General features: G+C 41.0%; 2 protein-coding genes across 2 annotated transcripts in view; both read left to right on the top strand.

Annotated features, from left to right (window-relative positions):
* The first annotated feature begins 576 nt into the window (after window positions 1–576).
* ush1c (USH1 protein network component harmonin) lies at window positions 577–20,122 on the top strand. The gene is made up of 20 exons (XM_022754583.1): window positions 577–662; window positions 2,805–2,872; window positions 4,158–4,301; window positions 4,415–4,553; window positions 5,317–5,425; window positions 5,548–5,572; window positions 5,657–5,714; window positions 5,836–6,024; window positions 6,114–6,173; window positions 6,629–6,685; window positions 7,905–8,047; window positions 9,899–9,964; window positions 10,054–10,211; window positions 10,417–10,472; window positions 16,157–16,198; window positions 16,869–16,922; window positions 17,047–17,146; window positions 18,078–18,187; window positions 18,426–18,481; window positions 19,664–20,122. The coding sequence occupies exons 1-20, from the start codon at window positions 627–629 to the stop codon at window positions 19,674–19,676; spliced, it is 1,683 nt and encodes a 560-aa protein (XP_022610304.1). The 5' UTR covers window positions 577–626; the 3' UTR covers window positions 19,677–20,122.
* Window positions 20,123–21,321: 1,199 nt separating this feature from the next.
* abcc8 (ATP binding cassette subfamily C member 8) overlaps window positions 21,322–27,341 on the top strand; it is a 53,533-nt gene continuing 47,513 nt past the window's right edge. Inside the window, exons 1-3 of the mRNA XM_022754299.1 lie at window positions 21,322–21,453; window positions 24,498–24,660; window positions 27,120–27,261. Of these exons, the coding sequence (XP_022610020.1) occupies window positions 21,433–21,453; window positions 24,498–24,660; window positions 27,120–27,261 (326 nt within the window). The 5' untranslated portion in view covers window positions 21,322–21,432. The remainder of the gene's footprint in view (window positions 21,454–24,497; window positions 24,661–27,119; window positions 27,262–27,341) is intronic.

The following is a 27,341-nucleotide window of genomic DNA, read 5'->3' as shown; positions in this document are numbered from 1 at the left end:
TAAACATAAATATGTGGAGTGGTTAATACAATAACCACGTAATTTGTGATGCCATTTGTGTGATACATGTGGGTAAGTTGTGTTTTTTGGAATAAAAAGTTTACCATGATTTATGATGTTCAGGAGGTCATTAGAAGCTTCTTCTGTGTCAAATGTTACTTCTGTAGGTTCAGCGATTTAAAAAATGTTTTTAAAATAGTGTGTCTGCAGTGTAGATAAATTATTGTGTGTCTACTGAAACATCTAAACAACTAATTGTCTAGATAACTGATGGGTAACATGCCAACGTCGTCGGTTTCATCAAGTTTGTTAAGGAACTGAAGTTAAACGGATATCCCGTCAAAATAAAGGGCTAAATTGAAGTAAGAATTAGACTAGAGAACGTGAAGTGTACACAAGTTGTATACTTTAGAGTCAGGTCACATGTTTTTTTTTTTTTTTTATGTTAATCATGGCCATATTTATTACCAAAAAAGTTTCCCTCCTTGTTTTACTATGAAAATCATAACCGGAAACTAACAACGTTTAGCTTGACACGACAAACCCCGGTCCAGGTCCAATCCTGACAAACTTCATCGACACAGTGAGTTAGCGTTTGACCGTTTGCCGTTTTTTCTCTCTCAACAATGGAGCGAAAAGTTGCTCGGGAATTTAGGCACAAGGTAAGATACCGACATTTTTCTCGTCGGACACTGATTAAATAGCTCTTTTAAAAAACTGTTTGTCTACCTGGTTGTCACTTAACTGGCTCAGGTGTCTCTCCCGGTGGGATGTTGCGCAGACACAGGCCTTACAAAAAGAAACAGCAGCTAAAAATTATTCAAGAATTGGTTTTAAAAGAATATCATATTTTAAAGTAAATTAAAAATGATGTTAATAAATCAAATATATAATTTAGAATTTATATGGTGATAGCCTTTGGATTAAAATCTCATTCATCACTAGTGTATCACTTACTATAAAGTCAATTGGAGAAATATAGACAGAGCTATTAGATTTGCTAACAGATTAATAGATTCCCATTCAACTGAAACAACTGCTTTTCTTTTAGCTGTTTAAAGAGAAATATTCACACAACTGTTCTGCTAGATAGTACCTACTTTCTGCTAGATGGTACTTACTAGCACACGTTTTTGAGTATAATCTGAATCTTCCTTGTTTCCTTTAAGGCTTAAAAGTAAGTAGCCACAGTGTTTTCATAGCAATTATATTCTATGACATCCTGCCTGTTTTTGTAAAGTGGCTGATACCTTTTCTTGCACATGTAAACATCCAGCTGAGGCCACCATGGCCAGTAACAATAACATGATTAAATAAATGTTATGTGGATCCATGATGTATAGTTCCATGAATTAAACTCAAATTATACTGTATTTTCTGGCTGGAGCTGGCAAATTACAGCAATAGGTAAAGCCCTGTAAAGATAATTATGAGTAAAAGATAACAGAGAAAGGGAACATGATATGTTCAGGGTGTTTTCAGCCCCAGAGCATGTAGGGATCACCAACAGCCATCTGTGCTGCACACAGGCAGGCAGGGTCCCATATTGTTGGCTCTTCATAAAGGGCATCGTAGTATTAGATAATCTAGTCCATGTCAGAGACGAGCAGCTGAGCGGAAGACATGGGACAATTTATGGGTTTAATTAGAGGCTGATGGGAGCACAATCAGGCTTTGTTTCTGTTTGGGGACATTATCATAGTCACTGAATCTCTGTTTAGTTGTTTGGTTGAATGTGTGTGTCAGTTTATCTGTCCTAATTCAAACTGAAGAACTGAATTATTGTGTTTCTTCACTGTAAAATCTTCAATTAAAGGTTGATTTTGATTTCTGGAGGTTTAAGTATGCACCGCAATCTGTGTAAATGTCACATTAGGATCTCATTTTGTGAAAACAGTCCAAATCTCTGAACCAGACAGTGCTTTTCAGAATTGGTATTTGACTGGCCAGTGAGCTCTTATCTTATTGGATTTATGGTGCCAAAGTCTGCATGTAGTTCAGGCTGCAGGAGTGGCTGGCATTGGCTGTGTTTCACTGCCCTAAGCGAGAGAAATTTATGACAGTCATAAATGTCATGTCACCACACAACTTCGCAATGACCTCACAGTAGGGGACCATGGAGTGTAGTTTATTAGACTACAGAAGTGTCTTAATGTGCATGTGTCCATGTGTTTTTGCTCTCTATGCATTCACACTGTTGGATGATGATGATGATGATGATGATGTGTGTGTGTGTGTGTGTGAGAGAGAGAGAGAGAGAAAATGTTGGGTGTGAATGCTCACCTCTGTTTGTGTCTGAGATGTAAGATGACACTGCTGACCTTCCCACTGCTGCCTCCTCTCAGCTGTTCTGCCATTATTCCCTCCCAGTGGTTTGATAGTTAGGGAAGGGCAGCCCATTACACCTGCTTTACTCCAAGGAGCAACACCATCCTAAAGCCTGGTTTTATCTTAACTTTTCACTCTAATAAAGAAACAAGCCACTCAGGTTAGGGGCGAAGCTTACAGCTTAACTTGGGACAGATTTAGTCAGTAAGACGGAAATGTGTTACATCAGTGATTGGCCGAGGCGTTTCCTCAAAACTATCCTGCTGCAGCTGAGCTGCCATCAGGTTTGTATGACTCCTACACACACACACACACACACACATACACACAGACACAGAGACAGACACACAGACGGCTTGCCCCCTGCAGTGTTGACAGCACCACAAGAGAGAGGTACAGTGTGTGTCAGTGGGCTGACGTTTCCTCTGATTCAGCAGTGTAGAAGGATGGCACCAGATGTTTGTCCTGTCTTGCAGGTGGAGTTGCTGATTGAAAATGAAGCAGAGAAGGATTACCTGTATGATGTCCTCCGCATGTATCACCAGTGAGTAGCATCCATCACCACTCAGTGTGTCTGTGAGCAGGTTGCATTTTCTTATTTGTTTTACATTTGTAAATTCACACCTCTATATTTCTATATGAATAAACTGTGGATAGTTATTGGATAGGCTGTGTTGTTAAATAATGGCCTCTTTTAACCAGTAATATAATGTTTCTGCATATACAAATATAAAAAACAGTAAACTTTACGATGAAAGGCTACATTTGCTCTCATTTGCCTCAAGTGTTGGAGGAATTCCTTCTTGTCTTATGTTAGCTGCAGGTGAAATGATGCCCAAATGCCTTTTCTGACTTCCATTAACTTATCTCTAACTTTACATGTTTAATTATCAATAGCCGTTAATCCTGCCTTAGTCAGCTCTGATGCACATGCACCTGTGTTCTTCATCATGGTTTCTGATAACAGCCTGGTCTCAGAAGCCTGGGGGGGCGGGGGGCTAGTGGTCTAGGTTTCAATTAATCTTCGTACTGAGGCAGAGCCCTGTGGCCCGATTGGTTAAGCCTCTGATCAGTTTCCACTGTGCTTCGACAAGCCTGGCCAGTTATTCACAAAAGCTCTTTTTATGTTCATCCTCCAAACAGAGCTGAAATGGCACCTATTAATAATTCATCAAGAAGGCCAGGAGGACAAATTTTATACAGTAGCTTTTACTTTGCTGCTTTAATTGCTGTTCTAATTGCCTTTTGTCTTTCTTCGAATTGTAAAAGATAGAAGACTGGATTCTACAGTCCATCACCATTGAGAAATTATAGTTAATTGCTATGTATTTGAATTAGAAAAGAAAGATTAGAGGAGGACTTGAATGATATTTTGGCTCATGAGATCCTCTGCTGGCCATTACGATTACATGTACTTTTATGTGTAAAAAGTAAAGTGTCATTCAGTATCTCTAATTGTGACCATTCACGATAAAGCCTGGCTATGTTCATGCGAAAAAACAATGCAAGTATTGAATGTTATCTCCAGAATTATATTCTTGTCAGGTCAGAGAAGCCTCTGAAACAGCACCTTTGGATAACCTAAAACTCCACAGTGCAGTGCTCTTGGTCAGAGGAAATTATTTTAATAGTCAGTTTATTTCAAGAAAAAAAAGATAAAATAATAGTAAACAAATAAATCAAATTAGCAAAACAATTTACAGGGGTTTCAGAACTTTCCTATGTGTTTGTATCAAATTGTTTTATATTGTCCCTATTCAATTCTGTTTGAATGTAACTATTGTCAGTTAGAAATGTGCATCATTTATTGCCTGAAACCCGTCTCTCAGGTCGATGGATTTGCCAGTGCTGGTGGGGGATCTGAAGCTGGTAATCAATGAACCAAAGCGCTTGCCCCTGTTTGACGCCATCCGACCTCTCATCCCCCTCAAACACCAGGTGGAGTACGACCTGCTCACCCCCAAGAGGTCACGGTGAGTATAGCATGGCATTGTATTGTTTTGGTTTTCATAATGAAACCATCCACCTTCTCCGTTTCAAAATGTTATGTGGCTCATACATCCTGTATTGTCTCCTGAATGAGCAGGAAGCTCAAAGAGGTGCGTTTGGATCGGACACATCGTGATGGACTGGGTCTGAGTGTCCGAGGAGGTCTGGAGTTTGGCTGTGGGCTCTACATATCACAGATTGTCAAAGACGGTCAGGCTGGTAATGTCGGCCTTCAGGTACATTTCTATGAGCCAACCGTGATATATATTTTTTATTTTCATTTTATACCACTAAATGTCCTTTATAGTTCTGAAACACTAAATTCTCATTTTAGTTAAAGTACCATATAAAGAGCTATATGTATGTAAAACAATTATTTTGTAGTCACTATAGTTGTATAGTATAATTTTATTTTGTCTATTGAGTCAATCAAATTGTTTTCATTTTCCTTGGCCACTGTCTCAGTGTCAGTGTCATAATACCAGCATCCACTAGGTGGGGTGAAGCACCATGTTTGTTAAACTCTCACAGGGACTGAATGTTTGTCAATGAATGTTGAACCAGATTCACCTAGATGGAACTTAATTAAAACACACTGGTCTTGTCGAGAAAGAAAAGTTAATGTCCCTTTGTTTATATAGATGCTTTAATACAGATCAGAGTCACTGTGTATTGTGACAAAGCTTCAGAATGACATCTTAGGCAAGGATGGTCCTGTCCAATATCTGGACATAAATCAGAGAAACAGTCAGTAGAGAATATGGCAGTTTTGCTCTTGGTGGGGGATTGTAAGTCACTTTAGCTGAGAGCATCACCCAGATGGCTAAAACATCAAAAATGTAAATAGACCATGCAGATGAATAGATCACATAGTGGCCGGTTTATTCAGTTGACAGAGAAGTACATTACAAGAGAAGCAATAACTTCATCTGTGAAATGACTCGATAGATTGAAAGTGAATGTGTCATTCTTGATATTCAATCTTGTGGTGATTTATAGGTTGGTGATGAGATTGTGCGTATCAACGGATACTCCATCTCCTCATGCATCCACGAGGAAGTCATCAGTCTCATCAAGACGAAGAAGATTGTGTCACTCAAAGTCAGGCGTACGTCAAGCGCAAATTCATTTTCCAACCACAGCAGCATCACTGATGTGCATTCAATTGAATATTGTTCAACATCAATGGCATCTTTCATTTAATTTGATTTTTTTTTTCCATATTTGCAGATGTGGGGATGATCCCAGTGAAAAGGTAATATAGTTAACATGGTAAATTACCATTGTTAAGTGACATTTTGCTCTATTGCGTTCTGTTTTACGTTTCACATTTCTCCAGCTCATCAGATGAGCCCCTGAAGTGGCAGTTTGTTGACCAGTTTGTGTCTGAGTCGGGGGTAAGAGACAGAGTTTGTTTTTGTTTTTTTCATGGCATTTGTTAGTTTCAAAAGTTGTATCACACCAGCAGACAGCTTATTGACTTTTCTTTCTTTTATTCTTTCTCCTTTTACCTCCCAGGAGAAAAAAAACAGCATTGCAGGCTTAGCATCGATCGGAGGGAAGGAGATCAAGGAGAAGAAAGTTTTCCTCAGTCTTGTGGGAACGAAGGGTATGGGCATCAGCATATCCAGTGGTCCCACCCAGAAACCTGGCATCTACATCAGTAATGTCAAGCCAGGCTCCCTGTCTGCAGAAGTTGGACTTCAGGTGATCTCTATGACCTCTGTGAAATGTTGACACTCATTTTCCTGCCTGCTGTGAACTATATCTGTGTCTCATATCATATCAAAATGTAGATTGGAGACCAGATCGTGGAGGTGAACGGGGTGGATTTCACCAATGTGGACCACAAAGAGGTGAATTTTGCTTCATTTAATTATTTATCCACTTACGATGATTTATGATGAGTTCAAATCTTATCAGTCATTTTATTATGTAGATTTTGTATATTTTGTCCTTTTATCCAAAGCACTTCAGCTACATGAAGGCATCTGTTGTTACGATACTCATCATGCCAGTGGAAGTTAAACCCCTCTTCACTGGCAGTGTTTGTTCTGTGCTTTACTCACTGAGCTGAAGAGCCACAGCCAAATTAGTGTTTAACCAGCCAAAATGTTTTTGAGATAGAAAAAAAAACCCAGGACATTTGGTTATTTACCAAAGTGGCTGAGCTTTTAATATTTACTGGTATTTGCCAGTGATGATTTCACACCCTGATGAATACACATAGAGTGTTAACATATTCCCCTTAACCTTTATAATCTTTATAATTAATTGCATTACTTGAAATCTTTTGTTATTATATTCCCAGGCTGTGAAAGTCCTGAAGAGCAGCAGGAGTCTGACTATTACTGTTCTGACAGGAGCTGTAAGTACATCAACTGCATTATGTCTAATAATAATAGTATTCAACACTATGCTTTCTTCTGCACCTCACCTCACATAAGTCTTGTGGGTTTTTTTTGCTGTAAACTCTTGTGAGTACTGTTAAATACACTTGAAGACACAGCATATGGGTTTGGGATACATATACCCACATCTGCACATTTAAAATGAATAACCCTGGATTAGGTGGCACATGTTGCTGTTATTTTCTTACATGTAGAGTGTTTCCCACAGATCCTCAAGTTTCTGGAAAATTTAAAATGTGTTTAATCAATTAACTGATAAATCACAAAGAAATACATAGTAAAAATCTTAATGACTTTTGAAGTTATAATCCTGACGCAGTGGTAATGGCTCAACAAAATGGTGCATATAAAATGTCTAGAATTGTTCCTCCTATTTTGTGAATGGGAGCATGAGGAAATGTATTTCTCTCAGGAAAAAAAAATAGTGAAGGGATCATCTGTTGTTTGTGGGAACACAAACTTCTGCCTTTACTCGCTTCGCATTCCTGCATCGCACAGATAAATGTGCTGTTTTGTTTTGGAGACATCCCATTACCGAGGCGTTTCCTCAACCTGGCTGTCTGCAGGAACAACATTTATCATCAGACATGTCACTGGGCAGATTGTATGCCTTAGGACTTATTGACAGTGACTGCTTAACTGAGACAAGAAGTCCAATCTTATTTATTGTTTTCTTTTGTGACTGTCTGATGGATTTATTTGTGTAAGTGTGTGTGTGTCTTCATTTTGACACATCCAGTACATGCACTATTATTGAAATTGAAGGCTGTGTTCCAAAAGGAGCCAATATTTTTTATGTGACAGGTGACATTAAAGCAAAAATAACTGTACTTGAAGAAATATTTGTCTTTCATGCCTCCCATACAGTTATTTTTGCAACAATAAATGATTACAAATCTATACAGTAAAGTATTTCTACTTCTATGTATCTTATAGGTTTTTGTTTCTGCATATATATAGTAATTGTAGAAATTGTTCACATGCCATCGATGAGTGGTTCTCAGGCTGTAATTTAAACTTCAAAGATGTTACGTGACAAACACAGACTTCTCTCTCCCTGGTCCGGGAGACTGGTTTGGACTTGTCTGTCGGTCTACAGAGCCAGAAAGTTTGAGGACCCCAGCTGTACTCGATTTCTTTCTCTGATAATTTTTCTGGCTGTTGTCACTCTCTCAGGGCAGTGAGTTGTTTATGACAGACGAGGAGCGTCTGGCAGTGGAGGCCCGCAGGGAGCTGGAGAGACAAGAGCTGATGCATCAGAAAAGGGTGGCACTGGAGACCAACAAAATCATTAAAGAGCAGCAGGAGAAGGAGAGGCAGTGAGTGAAGAGTTGAAAACTTCTTACAAATAACCTTGTCCTGCAGTGTGTGGCATGGAGTGTGGGAGTTATAGTGTATAGCCTGTTTTGTAATGTAATCACAAAAAAGACATAAGCTTGATCGCAATGGCAGATTGTTGTCTATTCATACTCATCCACTGCTTTGATCTGATTCACTTCCGAAAGATATTGTCACTCAACCTTCAGGTGATAGTTATTACAGCTCAAAGCTACAGAGGAAGTCATATTTATGTTGCTGCTCAGATCATTTTTTAATACTAACAATGGTTCAAAAAAACATTTATGCTGTGATAAACGGTGTTGCTCATAGTGACAAACTAACAAATAATTATTCCTCATTCCTGCAGTTTTCCGTAGTTTTATGGAGTGTTTTAGCGGCTTTCAGCTCACTGTTATAGTACAAACTCACTGTGCTCTTCTTACCTTGCACCAAACAGCACACAGACAAAGTTAGTGTCCAGCTGATAGTGGAGCATTTTAACAGCTAAAGAGAAACATATAGGAAAATAAAAGAGAGTCTAAAGGAGATTGAATATTGGACTGTTTGCTAACATGTTTGCCATATCAACTTTAAAAGGTTATAATATGACAATGTTGTGTTTACTGCCCCCAAAAACAATGATTGCAAGTTAACAACCCTGTTTTTATTTTTGCCTCTTGAGGAAATCACTTAATGCATCGACGCAACCCAAATTGAAATGACATTGTTTTGATGACGTTGATGATGTTGACCCCTTTTCTAGATGTCAGAAGTAATGATAATACTGATACTGATGAGCGACTGCAGTGGATATTTCATACAGTAAATGCTGTGTAGCTCTGCAAGTTAAGTAGCCTCCCCTCTGGCTGCCCAACCAACCACTGCATTTTCATCCTTAAACTGAAGAACAGTAATTGAGAAAACAGGAAGTATAATAGTCCCTATAAATAGGCATTACTGATTAGAAGCAACTATTTGTTCTGAGAAATTGGCTGACATTTTAATACATTTCGACACAACCATGCCACACACTAAAAAGGTACCAAGCATGTGCTTGGTAGCTTTTTAGTCACCAACAGCTGGAAGGCTGAGTTTTTCTGATTATTCAGAGAGTGGTGCTGTCTTTGCAGAGCTGTCGGATAAAGTTGAATTTGATTTGAACTCAGAAATATGCACAAAGTAAACCAACCACTGGGTCCAGTAATCAACTTGGGGAATACTGTATCAATTTGTGGCCAATCTGAAACTCAAATCACCCAGTAGCAAAGGTGTTGACTGACATTACGAATTGTTTTCCAGAAATCCCTCTGTGCATTTTAGAGTCAGCCTCCTTTGTATCCAGCCTCATACATCACCTCTCATTCAGTGCCCAGAGTTTCCAATGAATTAATTCAAATATTCAAATAGTTCAAATTCAGGGCATGAAATGGCCTGCTTGCTTTTGAACAGAGGCATCAATCATTTACCCAACAACTGAGCATACATAAATCAGGTACAAGCAAAGTAAACATGACCTGCTGTGATTGTTCACCTAACCTGAGGGCCTTCCCATAATTTCTCTGTAGCTACATCATAATATAGATTCGTGTTCACTTTAGTGAATGCTTTGCACATTTTTCGCAGGCGTTAATAAATTCAGAGGACACACTAGATTTTCTCATTGCTTTCATGCCAGCAATATCTTGGGATGAATACTTGAAATGCATGTCGTGTTTTGGGGGGTTGACGCTCTCAATAGCAGCCATAACTGGATTAAAGTCATATATTCTGTATTTTTAGCCCTGCTCTGTAGCATGCTGCGTGGATAGAGTTTTATGTTGAAACCTGTGTGTCTATGTTGTGTTTAACAGGCGAAAGATGGAGATTTCTCAGAAAACTGCAGATGAAGAGGAGCGCTATAAAAAGGAGATGGAGAAGTATGCAGCTAATTGTCTATAAAGTGCAAATTCAGTGTTGTTTTGATAATATATCTTACATATCTCATTACTTGTCTTGCCCTGTGTAGGATTGATGCTGTGGAGAAGAAGCAGGACAGAGAATGGGAGGAGGATTGGGGCACCAAAGACAGGCCCAAGAGCCCTAAGAGCCCCCGCACTCCAAAGAGCAAATCGCCTGCCCCACCTGATATAAAAACGACCCCGACTCCAAAGGCCAAGAGCTCTCGTAAGGACACATGAGTGAATCTTCTCCTTAAAATGCATGGATCTTCTATTCACTTCTTGAATGTATTTATTTACTTTTCTTCTGAAACCACAGAGTTTTAGAAGTATCTCTCTCCTTTATCTCACCTTATTTCCTCCTTTTCCCTGCATGCTGTCTTACTGTCACTGCCGTGTGCTGTGCTGCTTGTTATGGCCTCACCTCTAAGCTGCTGAAGCCTGCTCCTTCACAGCGGAAGACGAGGAGGAAGAGGAGGACAGACAAGTAAGTCCGGAGGCTCAGCTGTGCGCTGTCACAGCTGTCGTGTGGGGGGGGTGTGTGCAAACCAGCGTTCACACAGACCAGTGCTAGATTTCCCTTGACAACCAAAATGTAACAATTGGAGATAACTTTATCTTCATAATGAACGCTGCCAAAAATTTGGTTTTGGTTTTGTTCATTTGGTTTTTAAGAAGAGTTTGCCCAAATGGATCACTCTGGGTCATTTTTTCCCTTTGAATGCTGTGTTGTGGCTCTTTAATGTCTTGCTTTTTCAAATGGGCACACTGCTTGGAGTTTGCTGAGACGTTGTTTAAACTTTGTTTTTTATATAACATACTTGTGAGAATGACCTATGTTCGTCTCCATCCTCAGCATTTGGCTGGTTTTATCGATATGAGGGGAAACTGCCATCGATCCGCAAGGTACTGTCAGCTGTGTGAGCTAAGTGTGGTATTAGAGTTGTCACAAAGGAAAGTCTGGCATAACGCTCGTCTTGTTTTTAAATGTTTCTCATCGTGACAGGTGGTTATATATTTCAGACCAGAGTTTTCTTTCTTTTTTTCTTTCTAAAACTTTAAGTTGTTTACTGTGGTTTTCACAGCCGTACACAGTATGGTGACACTAGTTATTTGTGCATGTCATGGTAGAAGTGTGTGGTTTGCAGTGGCAGATTTGTTTGTCCCCTGCTATTTATATTGACTAACTGATGACACCTCAGAAAGGAGAGAAGAAGAAGAAAAAGAAGAAGGTGTCAAACACAGACACATTGCAGGAGCAGAGAAAAAGCAAGAAGGAGATGGAGTTTGAGCTGAAACTGGCCAAGGAGAAAGAAGAGATGTATGAACGAGAGAAGCAACTGAAGATCAATAGGCTGGTTCAGGAGGTATGAAAAGAGGTGTTTACTCAAGTGAGCTATAGAGTGGGCTTGAAATTGACAATGTGGATTAAACCATTGGTTTGGATTGATTGGCATTTCTGATGCGCCAAATAGAAAAGTTAACGTTGCTTTCAATGTTTCAAGCTTTGACTTTAGTTAAATTGCCACCCGTCTTGGTTATGTGACAGCTGACTGTGTGAGCGGGTGTTTGAGTGACTGATGCATGTAGCCTGATGCTGCCTCTGTACCAGGTTTCAGAGACGGAGAGAGAGGACCTAGAGGAGTCTGAGAAAGTGCAACACTGGGTGGAGCGTCTTTGTCAGACTCGGCTGGAGCAGATCTCCTGTGTGGAGAACGAATCCCCAGAGGTACAGAGTGAGACCTACTCTGTCGAAACCTCTCTCTTTGTCTGATGTTTTTGTCTTACCACAAAAATTTAAATTGTAATACGTCATTTTTTTACTGTTACAAGGAGATGAGTAAAGCTCTGATAACAGCATTGATGCAGGTCTACACCAATATTTAGAAAAATGGTTGATCTTGCTTGACTTTTCCCCACATTTTCAATATTTATGGTTCAGACAGGATGTTACGGAGTAAAATGTAGCAGGTCATGTCACTTTGGATGTTATGTTACATGAGTTACATGACAAGAGAAACATTAGGGAAGCTGCTCACAATGGTGTGAGTGCATTTGTAGCTGTCATTTTTTGTACACTCATACAAAAAAAGATAAGTGATTGTTCCTGCAAGTGAAATTAGTAGGAAGGGACAGGAGGGTAAAAAGCATGAATTGTTAATTAGGTTAAAAGGATAATTAACACAAGGTGAAACATTTTTCATGTCACTGTGACTTTAAGCTCTCCCCGCCGCGCTCTCCTGCCTCTGAGCCCAAGGTGAAGCGTTTCCCTGGTGGTCTCCACCTGGCCACCACTGATCTGGATGACATCAACCTGGATGATGTTGATCAGAGCCTGAGGGGCCCTCTGAAGAGACTGGCCCCCACCCAGCCCAGTACCAGCCAGCCTCCTCCTCCCTTGCCTCTCCCTCCACCCTCGCCCAAGCTGAACCCTACCATTCCCAGCTACTCTCCTCCTCTCTCTCGAGCGTCGCCACAGCGCCGACCTCCGTCTCCACCCAGCGCTAGGAAACCTCCCTCTGCCCCATCTACATTGACCAACAAGGGACGCAGGCCTCAACCACAGCCTCACCCTCAGCATCACCCTGCCCAAACCCATCTCCCTAACCCACCTTCCTCCCACTACCCTCCTCCGTCTCAGTCATCGTGGCCTCCATCTTCCCCTCAACCGGCTCCACGGCCTCCTCCTCCGCCGCCCCCTCCTCCTCCACCACCTCCACCTCCCCCTCCGCCCCCACCTCCACAACACTCTGAAGACCGGATAGGCACCCTCAGCGGATACCGCCAGCATCATCACCATCACCTCCAACACCCTCCCAGTCCTCCCGAGCGCAGGAGTGAGTGGGAGGCAGGTGGCTATCTCCCGAGAGGAGGGATTTACTCGTCGAACACCAGTGAAATGTCCTACCCCTCTAGTCCAAAGGTTAGAGATTCTCATGTGAGAGGGGTGATGTGTCAGACTGGCTTTTCCTTGCTGTGTTATTGCTTTAGTTTACGAGTGTCCAATTGATTTTTTTTCAATCTATGAAGAAAAGTTGCATCAGCCGTTTCAAAGAAATATGTAGATAGCTCTCAGAATTAATGCATTGTCAATGCTGCAGGATTCGACACAGGTTTATGTGCATGGTCTGTTTTATGTATTGGGATATTTTATGCATGAAGACAGAGTGACACACTGTAATAGCATGACTGAATTGGCCTTTCATTGATTTCCATTTTTCTTGAAGTTGAGGGTAATGCATTCGGAGGGGCAGTTAGTTGATATTGATGTTTGCTTGTCGGTGTGTGGCTTGTTTGACTGAGTGGGGTGTTGCATGCTGTGTAGTTGTGATGAAAGCCTCATGTTATAGTCTTGGTGTGTGTTGCACCAATATTCCTGCGGTGTGCTGCATGGGCCTGGGGGCTAAAGATTCTTTTTATTTTACTGTGGTTCAGGTAATGAGAAATACATCCCATGCCAGTCACATTTCCACTTCAAGCACGCCCTTGGTGAGTCTCTTTTTGTAGCAATAGTATGTCAAGTTTTGGGAACACCCTGTTTTTTTTTTCCCAAAAAAATGAGCTTTATAAATTTCATTTCATTTCTTGTAAAATGACTTCCATATACTATACTCAGTTTTTGCTTGGAACCGTGGTCTTTCCCCAATAGCAACTAGCTCCTAGTCCTCCCAACCAGAGGCGTCAGACAGCCCCTGTCATGTCTAAGCCTGTTATGCTGCCGCAGTCGCAGACCCACCGACCAGATCCTCACAGACCTGCACTCCGTTCTGATGGTCTGGTATGAAACGCACCACTTTACAGTAATCCACTCCCTGCATAAAACTTTGATTCAGTTTAATAGGGTCATAAAGCATTCAGACATCTGACACAGTATGCCATCATCTGGCTGATGTATTCATTTCTGCCTCTTTTCCAAGTCATGGCGAGTCCTGCAGACTCACCAGCTGTTTCACAGAAACCCAGTCTGGGGTTATTAGATCACACAGGGGAGCCATTCTTCTTCCCGTCAGTAAGCTCTAATGAAACTCGGCAGAGTATTTATTTGTCAAACTGCATTTTCATTGTACTAGTCTACAGAGCAACCCTCTAGTCCTGAAACCCTAATATTAATAGAATCACACATTCACAGATGAGAACAGAACAGCACAGCCACACACTTCTACCATCAGCCACTGGAGGTAAAATGCTTTGCTGAGGGGCACCATGACTGTGGTAGTTGAAGAGGGGGCGCTTTAAGTCATGTTGTTCCTTGATCATAAGTAAGCATGCTGGTAAACAACCCTACTCTAAAATGCTGTCACTATATAACTATTCTACTGATGTTTTGAGACACAGTTTTCAAGTTAAAAATATTGACATCAAAGAAAATTGCTTGTGAATGCAATTATACTTTGTCTAGTTTTTCTTCAAGGACTGTGGTTGTATAGTATTAACATGAAATTCTGTCTGTCACCACACTTCATCAGGCAGAACAAATAGACCAAATAACTTTAAGGATAAGGCTGGTGGTGTTCTGTAATTTGCCTATTGTCACCAAATCCCAGGAGAAAACAAAAATCCAAAAATGAATCTATCCCACCTGATAAGTATTGTTGATCAAAACTCTTCACCTCAGAATTGGAATATATATCTAGACACATAATTCTATGTTATTATTTCACATTTTGAATTTGTTGTTGTTAATAATCTGTGTGTATAGCATTCTCTTTCCAGTGGTTTAACTTTTCACGTAGCTGCAGTGATGTAGAAGTATTCCCCAGGGTGTGTAGATATGGTTGTGAAGGGTAGCACCACACATTTCTGACCAAACCTGTCACCATTTGTGGTCAGAAGTGAGACAGACCTAAGACTTTCATCCAGAGTGGTAAAACACTGTTTTTCAACCTGTTTTTCAAAGTTACCCTTTAAAAATCATGATATAGATAGAATAAGTCGAGCATAGAAGTGGGTTATTTATTTTCAAGTCCACTAAAAGTTGTTGTCTTGTGTTTCAGCCTCCAGAAATGCTAAAACGGATGGTGCCTTTTAACTCGTCCTTTAAATCAAACACCAAACGACAAGTAATCCCTATGAAAACCTCTCTCACTCTGTTATTATTCCTGAATGCTTTTGTCCTGTTCTTCTTTCTGCACATTTTGTGTCTGTGCTTGTTCATCATGTTTCCTCATGGTTGACTGGAGACTCAGTAATGGCTCCTCTATTTTTTCATTATGTCCTCTCACTGTAGGCTGCATTACTGCCTTTAGGTCCAGTTGTGTAGGTTATGCATGACTGCACTTTCATTGATTTGAAGCACATTGTAGTATGGTACTTTGAACATACAGTTTGTGGGAATGCATATCACAGTGTTTCGGTCTTACTGCAGTGATTAGTTTTGATCTTTAGTTGCAACAGATGATTTGTACATCAAGCACTGTCCCATAAAGGTTCACAGAAGACTCCGAGGTCCAGGTTGTAATCTGTCTCTCTACATGGGTTGGTGCAGCGTGCATTAGTAAAAGAAAGGACTTTTTTTTTTTATGTACCTTCACCTTGTGTTGAGACAGAGAACATCAGTCTCATTAGATTTATCTACTATTCCAAACACCACATCACTTAAATTGTTTCGTCTGATTTCAGCTGTTGTCTCCAGCCATAACAAATACAATCACACATTCCATGTGAGTTCATTTTTTATGTCCGATTTTGAGCTTCTGTGGAACAACAGGAAATGAAGACTTAGATTAATGAGTGTTTGTTCTGCAGTGAGAAAAATAGCTCTGTGAGTCATTATATATGGATAAATGTGATGTCCGTTCTCTGAGAGCTTTTTTTCTCTTTCCTTCCCCCTTCCCATGAAATTAAATAGCCGTCATCTTTGGTAGGAATCATTAGGGATGATTTTCTGTGTATGCATGTGTTCCTCTGAATTACCCTTGTCATTAAATCAAGGTGGTGGCTTTAAAAGCCACTGTCCTTTTTGAATTAATGACTCAGAGTGTCTCCATGGTTTCCATTTATTCAGGGTGGTATTGTCAAAGGAAATCTTACCAGCATTTGATGCAGTGACTTTTTACACAGCTCATGTTTGTAGAGAGTTCTAAGCAATTCATTTGCCTTTGTGTCCTGTTTGTTAACTCTGTATTGACGTATTGATCAGTTTCAATTAACTGCATGATGGTTCTCTTTCAGGGATTTCAGAAATACGAGGAAGATTTTGATCCCTACTCAATGGTATTGTATGCCTGGTCTTGTTAACACCACAGCAATGCAGAAAATGCAATAAATATGAATCATTAAAGTGGTGAACAGCAAACAGCTCTTAGGTCCTGCTTCTATAGTTACACAATGTGTTATTGACTTATTTTCATGGCAGCCTTAAAACTGGCATCACTACAACACTAAAAGATGCACAAAACTCAAAATCATTTTATGTATGTTAACTGTCTTGTCATCAAACACTTAGACATGTTACCAATTCCTTCTGTGTTGTTTTTCTTATACACAATGTAACTGCATTGAAAGCCCTGGTTAGCTTGACTTGGGAAGTTAAAAGGGAAGTTAACTTGAGTTGCTAGTTTGATGAATAACTGAATAAGCTAACTTCAGTAAATACAGCAGAGAGGGCAAAATTAGATGACTGCTTTGTGAATAAGACAGATTGCCAGTTTGTTTCCAAAGAAAATGTATATAACTTTACTGATGTAAATTCCCAGTAGTACTAGTCCTCTGTTTATTATACAGTCTGTCATCCATTGTAAATAGCCTATGCATGGTGTATTGTAAATATGTTATTTTATCACTGACCTTGACCATTCAACTATTCAAAGAGTGGGAACCCATCCTTTATGTTGGCATCTCTGTTTATTCTTTCTTCAACCCCACCCCCACCCGTTTTGATTAGTTCTCCTCAGACCAGATAGCCGGGCGAGATGTGAGACTGCTGAGAATCAAAAAGGTAGCGAATGCATTCACTTCAGATAATTCAGTTTATTGATGAGAAGAATCTCACTCGTCATTCATCAGGTAAGATTTTCTGGCTCACGACTGACGGTGCTGATGTTTTTGTTATTGCTCTGCAGGCTGGGCAGCTCGACCTTGCTCTGGAGGGGGGAGCAGACTCTCCTTTGGGAAAGTTGGTGATATCTTCTGTGTATGAGGGTGGTGCTGCGGATAAGCACGGTAAGTTGGGTTTTAAAAGTTCATGCTTTAACTTCATGTTAAGTTAAGCGAATCCAACCTCCATTCAAAATGAATTCTTTGTGCTGTATGTTTTCAGTCTTGTACCTTTATTGTTAGTGTCTGTGTAATTCTTTGTTTATTTAGATATGAATGTTATAAGTGAGTGCATCTGTATGTGTTGATGCCAATACATTATAATTTTCTTGTAGCTGTCTGTAAACAAATCTCTACTGTATCTATCAAAGCTAATCACAACTGCTTAATTGCTAGTTTAAGGGCAAGTCTTTTCTAATATTTTGTTCCCCCCACTTATATCGGTGAGGTCAGACAAAATATTGGAAACACTTCTCAGTATAACACAATACAGTTCAACGACACTACAGCCCATAAAACATGTATCATTGTATTTAAGTGTACACCGACTGTACAATAATAAATTGGCGACTGAGTGTATATCTCATTGTACAATGTTCCTGTTTAGGCACTTAAACAAAATCTCAGGCGACATGTTTTGACTGCAAATACATTTAATGTTGAAAACATAAGATCTGCTGCATGTTTCCTCCTTTGAGAATAGAAAGTAAATCATTATCTTTATTGTGTGTACAGAATGTGCAATTTCCACTTTATTATTACACCATCATTACTGTCTCCATGGTGAGATGTAGGGAGGGACACAGGATGCTTCATTAGGCACAATATCAGGATGCCAGTCTGTGATACCTACCTGCTTAATGACTTTTCTGTGTGTTTGGACATTTTGCCCCATTACAGCTCTGCATCACTGTAGGAGACAACCATTTTACTTGTGTCAGTTGAGAGATCCAAGCATCTGGAGCTTGTGTGTGTGTGTGTGTGTGTGTGAGAGAGAGAGAGAGAGAGAGAGAGAGAGAGAGAGAGAGAGAAATGTCTCTGATGTCTCTGTTTGCAGGTGGCATTGTACCAGGGGATGAACTTATGGCTGTGAATGGGAAGATCCTGATTGATGCCACATTGACTGAGGGACAAAACTCTCTGGCTCGAGCCTGGAATAGTGGAGGGGTATGACTCAGATTAGTGTCGCAATGAAATGCCATTCTCCATTTTTTTTTTAAAAAGAGACATTATTTACCTTAGCTACAACAGCAGGGTGTTGTATTGATTATCGTTAAACCCCCATCAATCCAAATTTAATGTTTGTGCTTGTCGTTGTTGTCATGGTCTAACTTGCAGACTCAGTCAGGCAGCTATTCGTATTATAATATTTTCATTGGATTCTTTTTTTTTTTTTTACCTTCAGGACTGGATCGATGTTGTGGTTGCTGTTTCCCCTCCGAAAGACTATGAAGATGAAGTGTAAGAATTCCTCTTCTTTATTTTTTTAGTCTAAATACATATAATCATTAATATCTTTGCTCTTATTTAAATACAATTATGTGTGTGCACGTGTATGCAGCCCTAAGTCAGCATCAGTCAGTCCCACTGTGAACAGAAAGGTGTTTGAAGGCAGTGCAACACTGTACAGACACGGCTACCTTCTTCAGCACTAGCCCTCCCTCTCCTCCTACCGCACCCTCGTCCTGGTAATCGACATAGTCTTCAAACTTCCTCTTCTTCACTGCACGTCTCAGAGAGGATGTTTGCTGTGGCATTTGTTTTTGTTTGGCCCCATTTTCGTTCCTGAGCACATGTGACAGTCTCCCTGTCAATCAGAAGAAGACAGACCCATAGAGTATTTTGGTATCTGTTTCCTCTCACCTGTCAGATTTATGTGTTACTGCCACAGCTTGGCTAGTTCCACGAAAAGCGAGCGTGACAGTGAGTGTACACAGCGTGTACAGTATGCACTTTTTCTTTTTTTTCCCTTTTGAAAAGTGCCTCAAGGCAATATTTCTTTATTGCCGTAGCATGCATTCTACAAAGATACAGCCATGCTATTTGAGTGAAGACATTTATAACTAATGCGATCAGTGACCCATTCCACCATATATCTGCCAAATCCTGACCCAGTGAGCCGTATATAAACACATACATACATGTATGACATGTGTGGTATTGTCTCATGGCGTCAGGTCATGGACACTGATAAAAGCAGCCTCGGACTCCTGCCAGCCTTCAGCAGTTGTTCTGATTGATGTTGTTCCACAGGACTGTTACATGTTCTGACATACATAAACACTGGGTGGTGCTGTAGCGAGGATTTCTGCTCTGCTACAGGAAAAATTCATATGTTCTGAGACTCTGATCAAGGTGATTTTTGAGGTTGACATAAAGTAAAATTTAAAAATGCCAAAGAAAAGGGTTTTGCAGTTTAAATTCCTGAATCAAAAAAGGGAAGGAAAAGAAATCCTGGGTTCAGTTTAAGCCCTTATTATCATTTAATCCACCTGCATGTGTGTTGGTCTGTTGTGCTCAATGTGCAGTGACTAATGCGAAAATGGTAAAAAAAAAAAAGAACTGTGTTCCAGTCCATAATTGCTAAAAGTTGATCTGAGATAATTACTTGTTGTTGATTAATTCCTCTCTCTTCTCCTGTAGGACGTTCTTCTAGTCTCATTAACAGCCTGTCAAGAAAACCACACTGATCGAGAAGACGGTTTCTTGGCAATTCCTTCAGGATTTGCCGTCATCTCATTCACAATAAAATAAAATAGTTTCCTCTTTATCTTGATTCCCATCTGTACACCAAGTCTTAAGGTGGTCTTTTTGTTTTTACCTAGCTCTTTGAGAATCAGTCTTATGTCATATATCAGCATAGTGACACCTTGCAGTTGATGTTCATTATCATCGTCCATAACTCCTGTCAATATTTAGTCATCTCCAGTAATCCTCTTCACCTATGTCAAGCCTGGACATGGCTGACCTCATTCAGATAGACATGACCAAGCTGATACTTCCTTCAGACACGTGACTTATCTGTCAGTATAACAATAAAGAGCTAGTTAAAACAGGCAAACTAATCAATAACACCTCTCTAATCTGCCTTACAAAGCCCAATAAAGGACTGCTGCTCACATCCACACAATTGAGAGATTGTACTATGTTGTGTATACTGATTTTCTGCATTCCCTGCTTTGCTTTTTTGAAACAGTACATTCGCAGGTTAGTGATGCAGTGGTCACTGTGAGAGAAATCGTGAGTCAAACAGCCAACACTGTCAATGCAAAGTAGCATTTGCAGAAGAAGATACAGGTTCGGGTCTAGATTTGTGTCTTGAAGTCCTGATTTACTCTTTGACAGTTTGGCCCCTACTTGGATGGACAGCTGTTTTACATAATCCTGATTCATGTCTATCTTAAACCCTTTAGACCTGAACTTTTCCACTCATAAGCTTTCTGCCCTTATTTTTTTTTTACTTTTTTACTTTGTACAAACGAGGCTAAATCATTTTTAATGTAATTTTAAAACATTATGTCCATGACTGACACAATGTAAACATTAGCTTCGATTTTATCCATTTAGATGGGGTTTTTCAATGGCATTTATGCAATCAAAGTTACTCCCCTGCTTCACATCCTCACTTATGGTTTTCTTCACCTTCCCTAGCTGCTGTTAAGGCCATGGATTTATTGCAACCATGGGGAGCCATACAGATATGTAATTAAATGTCCACAGGGGGCAATAGTGCTCCTTCTTGAATATCAAGCGACTCTGTGACAGACCGCTCACTCTTTTGATTATTCTGCCTTTAATAAACATTGATATTATTTGCAAGGTTTAAATCAGACTTATACTGAGAGAACCTGCAAAAGTCCATTGTGGTAAATGTAAATTTTAGGTAAAAAAAAATACTAAAACATACCAGAACATGCCGGTCAATCAGCATGTAATGTTACATGTGTGTTGCTCTACTCAGCAGCATCCCACCTCGCTGTTACATAACCGCTCCGTGCAGTCACCCACTCTCGGTTCAACATGATGGCATACGTGACTCCTGTGTTCGGCTGAGCGCCCCTTGCCACTGTAACCCGCCGGTCACACGGTTCATGTCAGAGACCAAAGGTGGCCTCCAGGTGGAAGATCCAACCCGCTTCTCTCTCTTTCTCTTCCTCCTCCTTCTCCTCCTCCTCCTTCCACCTCGGTACACCCGGGTTCAGCACCGTGGACAGCGCCCTGCCTCCACCCGTAAACCCCCGCCTTCGGTCGGATGGTCGAACACGAGTGGGACGGGAAGAAGTCGGCTGCACTCTCAGCACATGAGAGAAGCAGTTTGGGGGTTTTCTCCTTTTCTTTCTTTCTTTCTTTTTTAACATCCAAGCGACGGATGTGACAATATTGAAGAGTCAAGGAAACGAAGCTGAAACACAATGATCTCACGATATAAACCGGTAAGTGCTGGTGGTTGTGTCACCTGGTCACTCACTTTGATCAATACTTTCACTGCTGCACAACAGTGCTTGTATTCTTGACATGATGTATTGCTTAATTACACAGACATAATGTATATATATATATATATATATATATATATATATCCACTGGGGGCAGAAATGCTTTCATTTGCATGCATAATTTTACACAGCTGAATTGGCTGTAGATTAAAGGTATATATCTAATGATGCTTGCAAGTCATTTTAGGTCACATTTAGTCAAGGAATCCCTGTATGTACTGTAATGGTATCATACATCACTGGGATTCATTTTGGGCTCTTTTCTGGAGGGAAAATATGGGAGAATGTGAGATATTGGATGTGCTGTTTTCACAGGAGGGCTGTTACATTATGGTAACAAATGTTCACAGCCAGATGGAGAACGTTTTATAAAAGATGGGTTGCTGCACAAGTAACCTCCCTGCCCTCTTTCTCTGCTCTGTAGAGGCGAGAAAGAGTCTTGCAAGGTAGATTCACATAGTTTCCACAAAGTAATGCATGATTCATCATTCACCTCTTGCCCTCACTTCACTCCCACAGACAAAAATCATAGCAGCCACACGCACACAAGCACTCTGCCCTGCTAAGTCTGCTATATATGTGGTTGTATGACAAAGTGATGTCACCCTATTTAATGGTATTTAATGGTTTTAGGAAAGCATTGTTCCTCAGCTGTGCCCTGTAGCTGTATTCACCTAAGTTCCTGTTGTTTAAATGCTCTTTTTCTTTTTCAAGTTTGTGTGTGAGTGCCTGCTGCTCTTCCAGCCAGCCTCTCTCTTTTTTCTCTTCAGCCCTCCCCAGGCGATCCTGTGATGGAAAAGAGTTAATCTCTGATGTAGGGCACCACAGAACTACAAACCAGCCAGTTATCTCAGCTATTGGATAGAATAATTATACAGTCACTGCATGATACATACATGTCTTTAGTTGAGGCATTGATGCTGGCAGTTTGTTCAAAGATAAAGATGAAGATAAACAATCTTGTCATTGGTGACTCAAACTGACAGAATGTCAGCTAAGTTCCTGCTATGCTGTGCTGTTTTAGCAGAATCCATTTGCTTGTGGAAATAACAGTCTTTCAAAAGCTTTTAAAATCCACTGTTCACCCAAACTGTCCACTGGCTTAATTATGGTCTTCCCAGTGAAAAGATGACTGATATGTGAGAGCAAGTGAGAGCTGCAGTTGCTGTGAACTCTTCATCTTGGGTGTTAAAATGAAAGACAACAGGAATTTCTTCACCCTCAGCTTTGCCTACCGTCTCTACTGCATTTCATTGCTTCTGACCTTCTGACCAGTTATGTGCTTGTTTTAGTGAAAAGCCATCGCTGTCTATTCTGCTGCAAGTTTGCTTGTTCTCCATGAAGTATCAGGCTCCAGTTCTGTTAAGCTCCACAACAGCTTCAAGCATCCAACTATTTAATTAACATTTATTTATACCTGTGGCAACTTTATGATTTGCTGTAATGGAAAAGTAGCAAGAATTTCCAGTAATTGTTTGGAAAAAAAAATGTTGAGAGCTAAGACAGGAAGAACAACGTCTGATGTACAATAAAAACCTGCAGTCAAACAGACATTTGGAGCTGTCAGTCATTAAATGGAAAACAAATTGAATGTCTGTTTCTGGTTGGTTCATATCAGAAGCACAAGCATCTTTTTATTGCTTTTTTGAGTCCGGTTCTCAATTCAGCCAATGGCGCTGCAACTAAAACAGCTTAAGAACTGATAAATACATTATCTTTTACTGTTTTTCCTCTTACTTAAATGTATTACAGCCAGTTTCCATGCATGTGAAGCAGCAGACAATTCTGTGTCAACACACACGTAAACTGCTCATTACATTATCATACATTTAAGCTTTTCTCCTTGCTGTTGTTATGTGAAGGTCAACATGGCATGGATTACATTAACCATGAATCATTTTAACCACTAAGAAAAAACCACGAGTCTGTCCTTGTTGTTACATGGATTATCCAAATCTGCTCCCATGTGGGTCTTAGCTGATCCCCCTGTACACATCAGCTGCCACTGGCTGCAGCGGGATCTCTCCCTGCTGGATCAGATGCACAATTCATCCATCTCGGGAATTCATTAATATTTTATGTCACTATTTTTCATGTGTGCAGCCTAGTTATTCAGTCACCACTGTTCTCTTTCTGCTTTCTTTTAGCTATAATGTGAATGCAATGACACGGGGGGTAGAGTTATGTAATTCCTGAAAACATGCTGTTGGGATTTAGATTAGAGTGCTTGCTCATGCTTCACACGTACCTTTGTATGACGATCGCTCTGCTCATTCAGGAGCTGCACCCCCCCTTCTGTCTCCTCTCTCTCTCTCTCTCTCTCATCATCATTCACTGTTCCCACCCGCCCTCGCCCTCCTACCTATAGTGGCTCTGCTTCTCAGTCCTCCAGCTCGCCTGCACACTCTGCACACTCCGCACTCGTCTTCTAAGGTCGACTCTGAGCTCTCGTTTGCAAAGAGACAGGAATAGCAGGTGCACTGCGGAATGCTGCCGCTGCTCTGGTTTGTAGAGCATGTGTGAGTGTGTGCGGTGTGAGCATGTGTGAACGCATTCCAGTGGAGCTGTGCAGTGCAGTGCTGTGCGCAAGTGAGGCTTCAGTTATAGAGGATGTCTGCAGACTGCAGGCAGAAAGGATGCAGATGTTTCTCACCAGCGTGGCTGGGGAAGCTGCTTAGCCTGCCGGAGAGGAGAGGGAGCTGCTGCAGCACTGGACTGTGACTGCCTCTGACCCCCTTCTCCCTCCCCCTCCTTCCCTCTGTCTCCTCTCAGTCACTGGATCTGATATTTGGAAGCTGGATTCGAGAGGGAGCAGGAAGGAGGTCACATTGGGAATTACCGGGATCTACTGAAGAAGCCATCAGTCTTCACTTTGAAAAGACGACATGCTCTGAGAGCCTCCCTTTTAAATCTCTCTGTTTCTCCTCTGTCTCTCTGGTCCTCCTCCTCCTCCCCCTCTTCCTCCGGCCGGTTCCCTGTAGAGTCCCGGTTCCACCATGTCCTTGGCGTTCTGTGGGAACGAGAATAACTCGGTGGCCTACAATGTGGACGGAGGGGTTCTGAACAACGGCTGTTTCCTAGACGCGCTCAATGTGGTGCCACATGTCTTTCTCCTCTTCATCACCTTTCCAATCCTCTTCATCGGTGAGTGTCACTGGGAGGTGAGCTGTTCAACCTCTTCACACCACACCAGACCTCCAGACCTCCCCACATGGATCACACACACACACACACACACACACACACACACACACACACAGAACAACACACACACGCTCAGAGTCCACAAGGATCTTTAATGAAGCTGATGGCCTTCAACATGTTCTCTGCCCTTCTCATTTTTCACACTATCAGTTTCTTTACGTCTGCATGTGAGTAATGACCTGCTGCATGATATATTCTATCAGATAAGTGTTTACCATCTTCTAAATGTTATTTCCATCCTAGTGTCTATACACTTTAATACACTTAGCTTATTTTTTTTTAAATATTAGTTTGTTCAACTGTGCATTTGATTCTCTGAGTTAAAGCCCCCACTCTGTAGATGCTGGCTGTCCCATAACAGACAGCTGAAACATGAGCCTCCTGAGTATGGTAGCACATAAGTATATATTTCTTGAGCTGAAATGATTTTTACAGGCAAGATGTGACTCTTCTGCTGAAATGTAGTTTACACAGACACACAGATGCCACCGTACTGGCATTAGGTTACAGCTCCTTTGCTCCCCTTCCTGGCTGCTGGCCATTCTATTAGTGTCATCATCAGTGTGTAACAGACCAGCCCTGCGTCGCTGCATACACTCTGCTGCTGTGGTCACACATGCTCTCGTCTCATCACCTGCCCTCCCATGTCAGAGTGTGTGTGAGTGTGTGTGTGTGTGTGTGTGTGTGTGTGTGTGTGTGTGTGTGTGTGTGTGTGTGTGTGTGTGTGTGTGTGTGTGTGTGTGTGTATGTGTGTGTATGTCTAATCTTTTTCAGCTTTCAGAGTAATTTCTGTCACTATATTAGTTCTGTGCCTCAGTCACAGAGTCACTAGCCTGGCTCTAGACTGTTAGTCTTTTTCTGTCTCAGATGTTTTCTAGAAATGATGTTGACATCCAATTAATGTTCTTTTCATATCATTAACACTGCAAGTCAAAGTCAACTAATTTATGCTAATGTGCAGGATGAAAGAGGGAAGACAAAACTCTCTGTGTTAGAGGTTAACCAATAAGCTGCAGTGATTCCTCTCTCTCCTCTGACACCCTGAGCGGTATTGTTTTCACGAACAACTTTGCCATCAAAGATATACCTCATGGCTGTGAATGCTTTTCTGTTCTCCACAAGCCACTTGACAAAACCTCTTAAGCCAGAGTCCTTTTTATGCATATATATTCTGCACTCATTGTGCCCTGCAGCTACCTGACATGTTGCTCTTTAGTGCTGGCTCGTGGGTTCACCTAGTCACATCAAGGCTACCAATGTGAGGGGATACTGTGGAAACATGCACCGCAACAAGGCAGTTTGCATTACACCAGCAGTTAGAGAGAAGGACTATTGCACCTCAGTTTAATGTACTGTCAAACCAACAACCCAGAATCAGTCACTTATTTCTCCTTATCTGTAGCTGCCCAAAGGAATACGTCCATGCATATTAATGATTTAAAAATAGACACATTTTATCTTATGTAATGCACACAGTTTGTAACATTTATCAATAGTTCATGATTTAATATGCGATTTGTGTACATTTGCCATGTTGTGATGTTGTATACCAATATGGGAAAAAATATTTGTGTGTATATTTTTGTTATATTGCACAGTACTTGAGCAGATGGTATGGATTTGTGTGTGTTTGCATGTGTGAAAATAAGAGACAGAGCGCGGAAGTGTGTGTGTGTGTGTGTGTGTGTATGTGTGTGTGTGTGTGTGTGTGTGTGTGTGTTTGTGATTGCCAGCCTGTGCCAACACTTCTCCAAGAGATAAACTTTCCAGCAGCTGAGGTGCCAACAGCAGAGGAGCCATTAACATAATTTGATGACAGCGGTGATGCATTAATTACATAAATTGGACTTTGATAACCGAATTATTATTATTTTCCAGTTTGACTTGAGACCAACATATAAGTGAAAGGGCAAAGTATAAAAGGAAAGCTGTAGCCAAAGTAAGAGCTAAGATAATTGACTAAAGGGTCTCAGGCCAGCAGCCGTCTGGCCGCTCTCCTTGCTTTGCCTGCCAAGTATCAGGCAATGTAAGGACAGTGATAATAAGACAGATTTCTTGAGCTACAAAAAGTTAGCGCTCTGGCAGGCTGCCGTTGTTCCCAGCAAAGATGTGCATCGTTCCAGTTTTCCCTCTGTGACTTATTCAGCGTCACTGTGAGCATGAGAGCAATTTGTCATGTCGCTCATGTTGAGGGTTGCGCAGGGAGTAGAGAGCATTAAGTCAAGACTGTTCACAAGGTTATTTTTCATGTGCAAATTTACAGCCACTCACACAGAAATTAGTCAAGAAAAATTACTAGCTAATTTCAGTCTATTTTTGCATTATCTGCCTGTCTGCAGACGTTTTGCTCCTTTTTCTGACTGATAGTCTAAATTGTTATTTCCTGTTTCCTGTTTGAGGTTGGGGCAGCCAGAGTTCAAAGGTCCACATCCACCACAGCACCTGGCTTCACTTTCCTGGTCACAACCTGCGCTGGCTTCTCACCTTTGTCCTGCTCTTCATCCTCGTCTGCGAGATTGCGGAGGGCATCGTCTCTGATGGGTATATTTTACACACTAACTCGTTTAACTTCATCATGTAGCTTCATCATAATTTCAATCAGGCGTGTTATTCCAATAATC

The sequence above is a fragment of the Seriola dumerili genome, unplaced genomic scaffold (assembly GCF_002260705.1).
Source record: "Seriola dumerili isolate Sdu_G_001 unplaced genomic scaffold, Sdu_1.0 BDQW01000219.1, whole genome shotgun sequence".
Classification (NCBI taxonomy): domain Eukaryota; kingdom Metazoa; phylum Chordata; class Actinopteri; order Carangiformes; family Carangidae; genus Seriola; species Seriola dumerili.
This window is presented reverse-complemented; position numbering and strand designations above follow the sequence as displayed.